General features: G+C 47.4%; 1 protein-coding gene across 1 annotated transcript in view; it reads right to left on the bottom strand.

Annotated features, from left to right (window-relative positions):
- Nucleotides 1-3,559: 3,559 nt before the first annotated feature.
- SMARCAL1 (SNF2 related chromatin remodeling annealing helicase 1) overlaps nucleotides 3,560-14,399 on the bottom strand; it is a 285,071-nt gene continuing 274,231 nt past the window's right edge. Inside the window, exons 4-8 of the mRNA XM_055079371.1 lie at nucleotides 12,978-13,080; nucleotides 10,067-10,249; nucleotides 8,850-8,950; nucleotides 7,789-7,885; nucleotides 3,560-4,422 (exon numbers count right to left, since the gene is read on the bottom strand). Of these exons, the coding sequence (XP_054935346.1) occupies nucleotides 4,204-4,422; nucleotides 7,789-7,885; nucleotides 8,850-8,950; nucleotides 10,067-10,249; nucleotides 12,978-13,080 (703 nt within the window). The 3' untranslated portion in view covers nucleotides 3,560-4,203. The remainder of the gene's footprint in view (nucleotides 4,423-7,788; nucleotides 7,886-8,849; nucleotides 8,951-10,066; nucleotides 10,250-12,977; nucleotides 13,081-14,399) is intronic.

Raw genomic sequence — 14,399 nt, 5'->3', positions numbered from 1 at the left:
ATGTTGTTGCATTTAATGTTGTCCCAGAGGTCTCTTAGGCTGTCTTCATTTCTTTTCATCCTTTTTTCTTTATTTTGTTCCGTGGCAGTGAATTCCACTATTCTCTGTTTGTTTGGTTTTTAATTCTTCTAGGTCTTTGTTAAACATTTCTTGCATCTTCTTGATCTTTGCCTCCACTCTTTTTCCAAGGTCCTGGATCATCTTCACTATCATTATTCTGAATTTCTGGAAGGTTGCCTATCTCCACTTCATTTAGTTGTTTTTCTGGGGTTTTATTTTGTTCCTTCATCTGGTACAAAGTCCTCTGCCTTTTCATTTTGTCTATCTTTCTGTGACTGTGGTTTTCCTTCCACAGGCTGCAGAATGGTAGTTCTTCTTGCTTCTGTTGTCTTCCCTCTCTATAGTAAAATTTAGATAGACAATCATTTGTCCTCTGGAAGCTTCCAGCAAGACTGGTCGTGTTATAGACAAACATGTTGACAGCTGACAAAATTAAAAAATAAATACAGAGTTGGGAGTGAGATGGTGTGAGACAACTTCAGGTGGCCCAAAGGAGGGCCCAGACAAGAGTTCTCTCCCAAACCTTTGGCCCTGAATTTTCTCCAGACAACCGTGGGTAGTTCTCATGTCAGCGGGTGATAAGGATACCAAAGTCCCGATCATTTATGGATATCTGGGGCCCCAGCAGGGCTTCTCATGTCAGGATACGCCAGCGGATGTAGGCTCAGCTGCTAATCTCCACAGTCCTTCTCGGAAAGACAGAAGAAGCAACTCACGCTCCTTAGACTTAGGTGTTCAGGCTGGACTTTCCAAAGAGCTCTGACCCTGCAGGGAAGCCAGGAGCAGCGGGTCAACACTGTGATTAATAGGAAGCACAATCACCAAAAACCAAGGTTGACAGAGGAAAGCAGAAAGGTCATCATCTTCCTAGTTATTTCCTGAGGCTGGAGTTTACAGAGGACATGACCCCCAGTCCAGAATGTGCTGAGAGGTCAGTAAGCCTGAACAGCAGTGAGGAGGGTTGGGTGGCCCCCAAAGATCCCCCCTCTCAACTGGAGCTGTCTGGGAGCCCAGGAAAGGGCACTCAAAGGGATGAGAAAGGTGTGCATTCCAGGGTCTTGTTCTGGTTTGTTGAGCAGAGCGGCAAGGCGGCCAGGGGCCTGCAGGGAAGCCAGCACTGGTTCACAGCCAGGGCCGAGTCCCTCGGGAGGGGGCCGTGTAACAAACTGCTCACAGGCCCCCCCCAAAGCACTGTGGGCCTCCAGCCCCGGCAGAACAGCACACTGACGCCTAGAGTGGGCTCTCGGGGGACGGCCAGGCTGCAGAGGCCACTCTGCTTCTTCCCAGCTGAGATGCCCTCAGCTCAGTTTCTGCATCTGCACAATGAAAATTTAACTACCTTCCTCCGAGGTGGGGTTCATTATGTCAGTATGAGAAAAGTGCTCATCCTGGTCAGGGCCCCACATCTACTACACAGTTCAAAACCATTCAGGCTTAACAATCAATCCACACACCATCACACCAGCACAACTAGGCAGCTTTCACTGCCGCCAGGAACATTGGTCTCACTCCAAGCCCTCACTTACACCTGGCCCCTGGCTTCCTATAACACCAGTTAGAGCAGCAACTTCTTTATTTTTTAAACACTTAAATAAAAAATCCCCGTCCTGGACACCCATGTGAATCTCCTTCTCGTCTTCCCAACCCTAAAAGTTGAGTGCTCGGCTTTCGGTCAGATCTGCTTTTCTCCTGAAGCCACCGGACCCCTAGATGATCTCATTTGGCCGCGTGACTATAAATACCATGTACATCCGGTGGAGCCAGAATCAGTAGACAGATACCCTACTGCCTACGGAACATCTCCGCTTGGACCTTGCTACAGGCTGGGTTTTCCAGAAACAAACTGAGATGGAGTTTGGGGTGCAGGATGTTTATTAGGGATCACCTGTGAAAGGGGAGGGGAGGAAGCAGGCTGGGGAAGAGGGAGGTGAGCTGTGAGGCAGGCCTGGAAGAGCCGCTGACCACCCAGCGTGGAGTGGGAGCCATGCAGTGAAGACTGCCCATCAGCGGTGTCCCGCATCAGACCCACCTTGCTCAGTCACCGATGCAGGCTGCCCCGGGAAGGGTGTAACCTCAGACAAAGTGGCTTTCTGTGGCCTGAGACTAACCGGAAGTTGTGGCCAGGTGGAGGCTATTTGCTGATTGCACTTCCGCCGCTGGGCAGCAAGTCCCTCCTCCAAGGGGGAGCTGGGTGGGCATCTCCAGGGCCGCCACACACTGCCCAGTGGCTATCTCAAATTCAGCAAGTCCACAACCAACCCTTGATTTCGCCCCTACAACTTCTCCCCGTTTGTTTGTTTTTTTTATCTCAAAGTGGCCAAGAGCACTATCAGTTTGCTGAGGCAAAACCCCATGTCTCAGTATTGACTCTTCCTCAAATGCCCATGGGCGATCCATCTGCAAATTCTTTCAGCTTCACATCCAAGATGTATCCAGATTCCAACCACTTCCCACCTCCTTCACACCGCTCCCTGGCTCAGCCCACCCCAGCATTGCCCCTGTGGTCAGCTGCAAGAGCTCAGTAGCCCCTCCTGCCCCACCGGTCCGTTTGCTCATCCTTCCTGACCTCTTTCCTATACACAAACTGGGAGATCTTTTTTTTTTTTTTTTTCCTCTTGCGGTACGCGGGCCTCTCACTGTTGTGGCCTCTCCCGTTGCGGGGCACAGGCTCCGGACGCGCAACGCGCAGGCTCAGCGGCCATGGCTCACTGGCATAGCCGCTCCGCGGCATGTGGGATCTTCCCAGACCGGGGCACGAACCCGTGTCCCCTGCATCGGCAGGCGGACTCTCAACCACTGCGCCACCAGGGAAGCCCTGGGCGATCTTTTAAAAATATAATCAGATTGCCTCATACCCCTGCTCAAAACCAGTCAATGGCTTCCATTCATGTTCAGAATGAAATCCGAATCCTTACCATGACCCAGGAGCGCTACATCATCTGGCCCAGCTCTCTCTTCAGTGTCATCACCTTACTCTTCCCACGTGATACACCACTCCCCTCAGCCCTCTCTAAACCTGCGCTGCCAACATAGGGGCCCCCGGGCACTTGAAACATGGCTAGTTCAGACTGAGATGTGCGGTTAGTGTCAAATACACACTGGATTTTGAAGACCTGGTATGAAAAAGAGAATAAAAAGTTTCTCAGTAATTTTTAAAATAGTGATTATGTTGAAAGGACAGTATTTTGAATATATTGGGTTAAAAAAAGTATTGCTAATTTGATCCTTCATTTTGAAAAATACTCTTTGGAAATAAAGAAGGATCAAATTAGCAATACTAATATAACACATATGTGCCCTGTGTTATATTTCTGTTGGACGGTGCCGCTCTAAACCAGTGGTTAGCAAACTATGATCCGTGGGCCAGATCCTGCTCACTGCCTGTTTTTGTATGGCCTGTGAGCCAAGTACAGTGTTTATGTTTTTAAGTGGTTGAAAATAAAAGCATAGTAATTTGTGACACATGAAAATTATGAGAAGCTCAAAATTCAGTGTCCATACAGAATTTTATTGGAAAAGGGCCACAGTCACTTGTTCCGGATTATCTAATGGTTGATTTTGCACCACAGAAGCAGAGCTGAGCAGTTCCAACACAGACATCCTGGCTCATAAAGCCAAAAGTAATTACTATCTGGCTATTTATAGAAAAAGCTTGTCAACCCCTGCTCTAAACCCTTAGCTTACAGTATTTTTTTTTTAAAGAACATATAACTATTGCCTCTCCTGTTACATGATAACTTCAGCAAAGGCATGTACTTTCTTCTTTTCTTTAGTGAATTGCTGCCAGCACCTAGAACAGTGCCTGGCACATATTAGGTGCTCTATAAATATTTGTTGAATCAATCAATTTTACAAATCTATATTTCGGGTGCTGTGTAGGAAGCACCTCGTTAATTAAAGAACATGAATCACCACTACTACAGCCTACTGTCTGTTTCTCAGTAGGTTAAGCTAAGGTTAATTAAGACCCAAGCAAACCCACACATAATGAAAGGAAATGTTGACACATGCCTGGTAACCCACTGGGCTTGGAGACAGAGACCAACACTGTGGTAATGACCAGAGGAGCATAGGCTTTCAAAAAAAAAATGCCTTATTTTATTTTAATAAATTCCATGATTTTTAATGCATTTTTGGCCCCTCTTACAGAGGAGAGGTAAAGCTGTCCCAGTTATCAAAAAATTCAAATCTGCTCTTCTTCAGCGAACTGCCTGTCAATGTGCTTTCATCCAGTGTGTCTCCCATGTCCTGGGAACCACTTCCTGGGTCAAATGACTCCGCTGCCTCCAGGAGCTCCATATCGCTTCCGTCTTCCTCAAAGGACTTCTGGAAAAGGTCATAGATCTTCTGCTGCTTTGGGTCCTTCACCAGAGGAAGAGAAGACAAAGACATCAGCACCCAGGCACCAACCCTGACCCTCTCTCCACCACTGTGGGACCAGCTCAGTAAACTATTTATCACTCAAGCAGCCTCACTACTTTTGCGTCTGGCTTCTTAGCTTCTCTGCTGCTTGCTGGGTAAAGAAGGAAAAACACAAAACAAACGGTTGTGAAAGCAACACAGGACCTGCTCTCACACTAATTTATGTTGGGAATGTTTTCTCCCTTCTAACATTACAAATCAGTATTTCAATATTGAAACAGCTCCCAAGCCTTTCTCCACTAAGAGGTTAGTTAGGCTGTAATTCAACTCCCAAATTGGTGTGTTCAGCCACGGTTTATACCTAATTTTCAGAGTGGTTATAAAACACACACTTAACGCATTGATAAGTAGATACATGTACCTGTTTCTGACTACCCTAAAGTTACAAATGATCAAAATGCCCTCCAACTGCATCTATGCATTGACAACGATGGTGTAGTGCTAAAATCACGCCCAGCTGTTATGACCACAGCAGACGACGGGCTTGCTCTCACCCCTTTGCTGATCTCTCCTCTGTCTAAATTCCTAACCCTGGCCATCATTCAACCCAGAGGCACATATTCAGTATCTCCACTGACCTCCCACAGGTCCATAAAACTAAACCTGTCTAAAAACCACAACCATCTGTCACCTCACTCCTACATCCCCAAACCAGGTCCTGTTCCCTAGTTTTGATGGTCTCGCACTATTCTCATAGTCCCCCCAGCTTGCAATCACCGGGGCATCCTGACTCCGTATCTCACACATCAAACTGCATCAGGTTGGTTTCTCTCCGTTCCCTCCCAGACACTTTGTAGGCAGGCTCTTTACCTGGGCCACATTGCTTTGTACCTGCCTGGATCTGCAATGGCTTCACTGCACTTCCCACCTCAGGCCTCTTCCCACGTCAACTGCTCACCGGTCTTTTCCAGGCTAATTTTTCCCTACAGACTATCGTCTAACAGGATATTCCTATCACATCATTGGGCACCCCTGTGCCTACCTCATCAAGTCTAATGCTGCCTCCCTGGCTTTCCAGGCCCTTTGTAGTCAGCTCTCAACCTAACAGGCCACTATTTCTTTGCTTTCACAGAAGCCCTCCACACTGGTGAAGTGAAGTTCTTGAAAACTGATCCTGCAAGGACTCTAGATTATTCAGTAATCTGTACCCTACATTCTCTCACCTTTCAGGATCCCAGCTATTCAGATGGGAAGTGACATTAAAGGTCATTAAGGTCAGCCCCACACCAGCCGCATGTCCTCCTCTGTGATACCAGCTTTTGTCTGAGCAACTGCAAGGTCCAGGAAATGCCACCCACAAGGCAGCCTACTCCAGGTAGAAATAGCTGTCCACGTGCATTTGAGGAGGTGATGGCAACGCTATGTGCTAACTTGGAGCATGCATAATTAAAGGGAAGCAAGTTCCAAGATCAGACGATATTTCACTTCCCTTCTCAGAAGGCAGGCAGGCAGGCAGACATGACCTCTTCTGCTTTTGGCTCCTATACAGGAGGCAACACTTTCTTTTCCTAATAGTTGATACAGTTTTCAGCCCTATTTTAATGTTTTTAAAGTGATATAATTATTAATCAAAATAAATATTGATAAACTCCACTTGTACTTTAGGCAGAAATTCTGTTTTTTTTTTTTAAATTAATTTATTTTTGGCTGCATCGGGTCTTTGTTACTGTGCGCGGGCTTTCTCTAGTCGCGGAGAGCGGGGGGCTACTCTGTTGTGCTGCCCGGGCTTCTCGTTGTGGTGGCTTCCCTTGTGGCGGAGCATGGGCTCTAGGTGCACAGGCTTCAGGAGTTGTGGCTCACGGTTTCTAGAGCACAGGCTCAGTTAGTTGTGGCGCACGGGCTTAATTGCTTCGCGGCATGTGGGATCCTCCCGGACCAGGGCTCGAACCCGTGTCCCCTGCACTGGCAGGCGGATTCTGCGCCACCAGGGAAGTCCCTAGGCAGAAATTCTTAACTAATTCAAAGCAACTGAGGGTCAGGCCAGTGTAAATAAATGAGTTATAAATAAACCTATTCTCATTAGTTGAGAATCCTTTAAAAATAAGGCTCTTTCTTTTCAAAGGGCACATAACAACCAAGGCTCTGTCAAAACAGTCACCATTCAACTGAATTAGACAGTTCTTCAAAATGTTTAAAAGGAAGGTTGTTTTAAAATTGGCTTATTAATTATAGGGATAATTTGTACCCTGTGTTTAAAAATATGATCTCCCCCGAGTCTTATTTATCCCAATAATTACATTACAAAGAAAGAATTTAATTGCAAGCAAATGTAAATGCAAGATTATATCCTCAGACAAGTCTTAGCATCACCTACAAGATCGTGTCGACCCGACTCAGCTTCTGACGCTCGGCAATTCCACAGGAAGGAGGAGGCATGTCAGCTTCCTGAAGCGCAGGGCCGCCTTTCTACACGAGGCTCAGACCTCTGTCCATGCTCTCATTAGAAATAACCCCCCAGGGGTACCCTCCATCAGGCAGGACCTCCCGAGTTCTCACCTTCCTTGTCAACCACCCGAGCAGGTGAGAGAAGACCAGCCTTTGGGAGTCTTTGCATCTCTGGCTCCTCTACCTTGTTTCATTGAAATGGAGGGGGAAGGGCTGGGGCAGCCATGGGGCTGGAGAGCGAGGCCAGGGCAGGCCTGCTGGGCACTGGGCTGCCCTCTCCAGAGGCAAACAGGCCTCCTCTCAGCACCTCTGACAAGGCCCCACCTGGTCACGGAAAGATGCTCACCAGCCTCTTACTCTCCTTGACAATAAGAGGGGCTGTCACACAGGGAATGCTGGCTGAGTTTGGAAGCCTTCCGCCTGGGCTGGCTTCAAGTGACCCATGGCTGCGGGAGAGTCCTGCAGCTCCGCAAGCCTCTGCTCATCCCTTTATGAAATGGGGAGACACTGAGGATAAGGTGCAGCAACAGAAGGGAAAATATGCTACAGAGAAGCAACACCCTCTATGAAACACTCCGCATTCTGCACGGGGGATGTGTTCGGGTGGTGGTGTTGCTATGGACTTTTTGCAACAATTCAGCTGTTGCCATGGGGCGTTTTCTGTCAGTTTCTAATGGCCTGATGGAAGCGGCAGCATTTAGAGGCCCTGGTTTTTGAGGGTCTAGGAGGGCATGTAGAAGCAGCAGGAGTTAATGCCAGCACTTCTCCATAAACGGATGCACACACACAGATTGACCCGAGAACGAATGCAGCCATCATTTTAGCCCCCCAGCTGGGGGAGGGGTCCCCAGGAGTGATTCACACCTTCCCGCTCAGGACCTCTGGACACCCCAGTGGCAGGGAGCCACATGCTGGCGTTACCTTGTAGAAATAATCTGCGGCTTCTGTCATTTCTGAAAAATTGGTCTCAGAAAGCCCGGCTTCACCCAGAACTTTAATCTTCTCTTGAATCAGGGGCCTGTTGGGGAGAAATGAGCTGCAGTGGAAACAACCTGCACAGAACCAGCAGGCTGATTACAGCGAGACCAGCCCCTGTTCTTGTGAGACACGCTCACTGTTTCACATCTCTCCATCTCTTCAGGCACAAACGCCCATCCTGAAATACTGACCTCCTCTCTATTGTAAACCGACCAAGTCAGGGCTCACATCGTCAGGCTCAAAATTCTTTCTACTGGAAGATGTGTAGGAAATAAATGCTACGGCAACAAAAATTTGAACCTGGCGCTGTTATGAGCTGCCCAGTTAACAAATCCATTAACAGAGAGGGAGGTAGGGGCAACCCACACGCAAAATAAAGGTAAGATGCCTTAGTCATAATGCTGGAAACAGATAGGTAGTGGAAACTAATGAGATAATCAAGAAACAATATGAGGATGGGGGAAATGGAACTGGGGAGGGAGCATTTGGGGAGTTCTTGCCTAAGTAATGCACATGAAACCCCAGAGTTAAAAATCTGCCCCCATCTCTGCTAAGCAAGCACTACATGGCCCAGGGTGAGCCACTTTCCCCCGACGGCCCAGCAGCAGCACTGTAAGATGTGGCCTTACGGGTACCAGCACACCTCACAAGGGGGCCAAGGGGACAGCCTCCCTGACTCAGCAAATGCCTTCACGTCTGGGAACAGAGTGTTTTACAAACAAAATTCCACCTACGTTTCATCCCAGTAAGTTCTCCTCCCTTGTCTCAGGTCAGTGGGAAGGAGCCACATCCCCTTATTCCTACAGGATTTCCTCATGCCCCCTGCAGCCACCAGTTAACACTGTGCAGGAGGTCAAACAGGGTCATGAGGAAAGGGGGAGCGCACTACTAGCAGGTCTTCTGTGTGGATCCCTGGAGACCTGCCCCGAAGCAGAGGCTCTTAGGGAGCAAAGGAAATATGTCATCGGTGTCGACCCAACCGCCGGGCCAGCCAGGGGCCTCACCACAGGTAGTCATCAGCCGTGCCTCTCGCCACCAGGTAGTGGATGCCCACGGATCTCGACTGTCCGATGCGGTGCACCCGGTCCTCAGCCTGCATCAGCACCTGCGGGGCGGGGATCGGGATGCATGTAGGTCAAGGCTGGAAGCCGCTCAGCCCACTACAGCAGGTGGCCTGCTGCCCCGGAGCCTCACCACAACCCTTCCTCCTCACTGTGTGTCACGTGGCAGGGGGCCTGCAAGCCTCTGTCCACAAATGGTCTGTCATCTGACAAAAGGGAGAAGCAAACACAATACTGGTCAGCAGGGGGGACCTCGATCTGCAGCTGGGTAGCTGTGGATGACCCTTCAGGGCCGGGCCAGGTGCTGGGCGCTGCAGAGGGAGAGCCAGCTTCAGCTCTGCCACCAGCTGTGACGAAGGAGACCCGGCACACTGCCACTCTTCCTCCACGGAATGAAAAGTTATCTTCTAAACAGACAGAGATACCGCGCCCAGGGAGAGGCCATGTATGATCAGGGGGTAGGGTAGCTTTTATATATGGTGGTAAACCCTACAACGAATCATGAAAACCAAGAACATGGTTTCCATTATAAAATGCCTTCACGCTCTAAGCCCACCCATCGTTACAGCCGTCGCCAACGTGTGGTCGATGAGAGCCACACTGGTCAGAACATCGGAAGGGAAACAACTTCTTTCTGGAGTTGAGGAGAAAACTTTGAGTCCAAACAAATGTCTTCCATCTGCGGCCACAGCTGATCAGATAAGGCCAGTGGGCACCCTGGGCATGTTCAGGCAATACCCACTGCAGTCACTCTGTTGCGGCCCCACTGGTAAAGTGGCTCCCGGGGGCGGTTGATAAAAAGGGGCTCAGGCTGGGAAGCCAGAGGCCTGGCGCCAGGGCTGCCACGTGCTCCCCTTAAGTGACAGATATGCTCTTGAGCTCTCCGTGCTCCAATTTCTTCATGGAGAGATGGATCCTGAGACTCCTTCTAAAACTTCAATCTTCCCATTGGTAATAAGATGGTCGATAAGCCTACTACTTAGCAGGTTGTCGTGAAGACCTAATACCTGGACAATGGATGTGCAAAGTATAAGCGTGTTTACCAGGCCTAACAGAAACAGAGGGAAGATGACGCAGGCACCAGGGACAGTGCACAGAAGCCCCACTCCCCCCCCCCGCCACTGACTCTCTCTGCCAGCAGCCAGGAGCACGTCCCTCACCCCTGGGTTCCAAAAGAGCTCCGCGAACACCACCAGGTCAGCCGAGGAGAAGGTGAGGCCCATGTTGGCGGCAGTGATGGACAGCACAGCCACGGCAGGCCCCTCCGACAGCTGGAACTGCTGGCACAGGTCCTCGCGGTTGGCCGAGGAGGTGGAGCCATCGATGCGGACGTGCTTCACACGCTGCGGGAACAGGAGAGGGAAGCAAGGTGGGCACGGGTGCGGGGCCTCGGCGGCACGGCTCCAGGGACGGAGCCCCGCGCTGCTCTGGCTCCAAGCTGGGTGGAGCGTCACGCTCGCCACTCCGTACTGCTTTCCGAGCTTCTTTCCTGGTCTTTCCTTTCCTTTCAAATTGAAACTTGTGTTGAGATAACCGTAGGCTCGCATGTAGTTTAAGCAATAATACAGAGAAGGATTCCTTGTATGATTTGCCCAGTTTCCTCCACTGGTAATATTGGTAAAGCTACAGCATAATATCACACCCAGGATACTGACTTTGATACAATCCACTGACCTTATCCAGATTTCCCCAGTTTTACTTACAACTCCTGTGTGTGTGTGTGTTCTATACGACTTTATCTCGAATGTGGGTTTTCACGTATCTGCCTTCCCAGCCGAGACAGTGAACAGTTCTAACTGCACAGGGATGCTACGTAGCCCTTTTATAGCCCTGCCCGCCTCCCTCCTGCTTCCCCCTCACCCACCCAGTCCCTACTGATCTGTCCTGCATTTCTACAATGTTCCATTTCAGGAACATTTATAAATGGAGTCAAACACTGTGCAAGCTTTGGGGCTGGGCTCCTTTCACCCAGCATCACTGCCCGGAGAGTCATCCCCGTTGCGGCACGTACAGTCGGTTCACGCACACCCGCAGCTCATTCCTTCTCACTGCTGAGCAGTGTTCTGTGGCAGGGATGTACCACGGTTACCTATTCACCTTTGGCAGGACATCTGGGTTGGTTCCAGCTTTGCACTACTACAAATCAAGCTGCCGTGAACATTGGTGTACAAGTTTCTATGTGAATGTAACTTTTCACTCCTCTGGGATAACTGCCCAGGAATCAACTGCTGAGTTGTATCTGATAGTTGCATGTTTAGTTCGGCTTATTTTCTTTAAAAAAAAATTTTTTTAATTTGCAATTAAAAATTTAATTTTAATATATATATTAAATGCCTATAACCTTATGTAGTTATTTCTTGTTATTCACAGTAGTTATGTTCTATATAGTCATTATTATAAAATCTGAATTAGCAAATACTGAACAATTTCCCCTAGGGGAAACACAGGATTAGGTTCCTGAGATCAGCTTATTTTAAGCGGCATTTATTGTTTTCTAATGATAAAGACAGACATTATGAGGAAAATAAAATTACCGATCTATTTTTTCCCATCACTCTTTTCTCAATGTGTATGCTACATCTTTTAAATAAAAAGTTCTATATCTTGCTTTTCTCTGATAAACATTATATTGTAAATAAACTGAATTATTAAAATGTTTTCTAAAACATGATTTTTAATGGCTGTGCAATAGTTAATTATGCAACAATAGTATACTTTAACCATTTATCTATTTCCTCACATTTGGGTGGGTTTCTACTTGTCACTAAAAAAGGATGGGCTGTCTGCGTGTCTCAACTAAGAAGTCCGCATGCTGCAACTAAAAGATCCCGCATGCTCCTACTAAAGATCCCACATGCCGCAACAAAGATCTCACATGCTGCAACTAAGACCCAACACAGCCAAAATAAATAAATTAAAAAAAAAAAAAGATGGGTTGGCAAATGTCCACCAACAGGTGAGTGGATAAAGTGTGGTACATGCATACAATGGAATATTACTCAGCAATAGAAAGGAATGAACTGTTGATACATGCAGTAACATGTATGAATCTCAAAATATGTTGAGTAAGAGAAATCAGATTAAAAAAAAAAAGGAGTACACACTGTATGATCCTGTTATGATTCCACATTTATATAAGGCTCCAAAAATGCAAACTAATCTACAGTGACAGAGAGCAGATCAGTGGTGGCCTGGAGATGGGAGGATAGGGAGAAACGGGGATTACAAAGGACAGGAGGAAACTTCTGGGGCTGACGGATATATTCACTACTGTATGGCTGTTAGCAAAACTGGCGCCATCTTGGGCCCATGCAGTTCCTCCTGTCCTTCCAGTGACCTTACCTAGGGCTGTACTGTAGTACACTGTACTATACTGTAGTAAATCTCTTCTTTATCATCTAGGGCTTCGTAGTTAATAGATACTGTTTAATGATCATTAGGTCCAGGTGGCCTGTATGCTCAGTTAGTCTCCAATGAGGACAACCTTCACTGACGCATTCCTGATGCTCAGGAGACTAGTAACCCATCATAAATCTTGACTTAGGAATGTACTTCCTGTCTCCAAGCACATACCCCTATACTCTAGGTTAACTATAAAATTGTTCCAGTGGCTCCTCAGCATTGCAGAGTGCAGCTGCAAATGCTCTGGATCACCATCTACCCAGTCCTACCCTCCATGTAAGTTACCCTTTAATAAATGGATCCATTGATTGTATGGAGCTGCCTGCCTTGTTTTTAGGTCTCAAGATACCTTCTCAGTTCAGTGGGCACTTTTTGCTCCTTCTGTGCAACAACTACCTCCACTCTTGCTCAACTGTGTACTTCAAATATGGGCAGTTCACTGCATGGTAATTATACCTCAATAAAGCTATTAAAATAAAACATTTTTAAAAATGGGTTAAAACAAACCTGTTCATGGTTCTACAAGCAAGAAAAATTATTCGGAAAGTCGTCAGAAATGTTTCCGGAAACTTTCATCTCATTTCTTTGCTCAGATCTGACCTTGGCCTGCTTAGCAGCTGACACACAAACAAGAAAAGCATCCTGTGCTGAATTTCAAAGGGAGCTTACCTTCCTCTCAAGCTCATTAGTAACTGCATCCAAAACCACCTTATGGTGTGCAAACACTAGAAACTTCTCTCTTCCACTTTCCAGTAGGTCCAGGATATATTCACTGCATTTGACAATGACAACACAATAAATTAAACACATACGCAATCCAGCTGAGGTTAATTACTGAAAAGTGACTGCATCTGTAGCAGATACCTTCTGGGTACCTGCCTCCCCAGCTCATTCTCTCCCTCCTCTGAGAGCTGACCTCTCCCCCTTGCCCTCAGGAACTGTGGGGAGGTCATCTTCCGCCATATGCAGAAAGAGTTCTTCCAAACTTTGCAGTCATCTCCCAAACACAAATAAATCAAAGTATCCTTATGTTTTACGTGTCTCTGATAGGTTACTGAAACATTCTTATTACCTGGGATCATACAAGATAATTAACAGTTTGCACTTTGGCTGCTACTATCATTATAATGTGTTTTCAATAAAAATTGAAGTGTTGTTTACAGATCTGAAAATGCCTGGGCAGGGACTGAGGGATTCTTGACAGTAATAAATTTCTGGAAATGTAGCATTGAGACTTAAGTAATAATACTGAAGAGACGTCAGGGATCGCCCTCCAGCTCCCTCCCACATCAGACTGCAAACCACAGGGCCAGCAGGTAAGGCAGTGGTAAGTGAATTCTTTTCCAAGGCCAAGGAATATGGGGTGAAAAGGCCTTGTTTACACGGTCTTCATTCTGCTTTTAATTTACTTCTCTCCTTCATCCACTGTGTTTTTTCTTGACTTTCTGCTCCTTATCTTTAGCTGTGGCCTTAAAGGAAGGCAGCGACCCCCAGGAGCTGTAGGGAGGAGAGTCACCCAGTTGGCAGAATCCAAGCTTGCCCTGGCACTAGCGCCCTGCAGAGGGTTCCCAGTCCCAGTACAGGTCACCGCTCCTGCACGGGCGGCGGGAAGGTGAGCTTCCTCGGACAGGACACAAGGAGCCCTCGCTCTGCCTGAGGCCATCCCCACACATGGGTGTGTCTGGGCAAAGAACAGACATTGCTCTCCTTGGAGAAGGACAAATCTCCAAGGTTTCCTATTACAGTACAGGCAGGTGGGGAAAAGGTAAGTGGACTCTCTTCTAAACATCTAAGAATTTTTTCAAACAACACTATGACCAACTATAGTATGGATTTGAGTTCAATGTGTGAATTGTGGGTACTAATAGAACCTACTTTAATTAGTTTGAGAGACATAAAATTTGCCACGATATAAGCAAAAAAGTTAACTGCTACAGCATCAAAAAGTCACAAGGCTTATCCTTCCCCCTCCCCATATCCTCAAGTCCATGCTCTATTAGGTCTGTGTTTTATTCCCGTCCTACCCCTAGTCTCTTCATGACATTTTTTTTTCTTAGATTCCATACATATGTGTTAGCATATGGTATTTGT

This window comes from Physeter macrocephalus, chromosome 2 (genome assembly GCF_002837175.3).
Source record: "Physeter macrocephalus isolate SW-GA chromosome 2, ASM283717v5, whole genome shotgun sequence".
NCBI classification, from domain to species: domain Eukaryota; kingdom Metazoa; phylum Chordata; class Mammalia; order Artiodactyla; family Physeteridae; genus Physeter; species Physeter macrocephalus.
The sequence above is the reverse complement of the archived record's forward strand: the minus strand, read 5'-3'. Positions and strand labels throughout refer to the sequence as shown.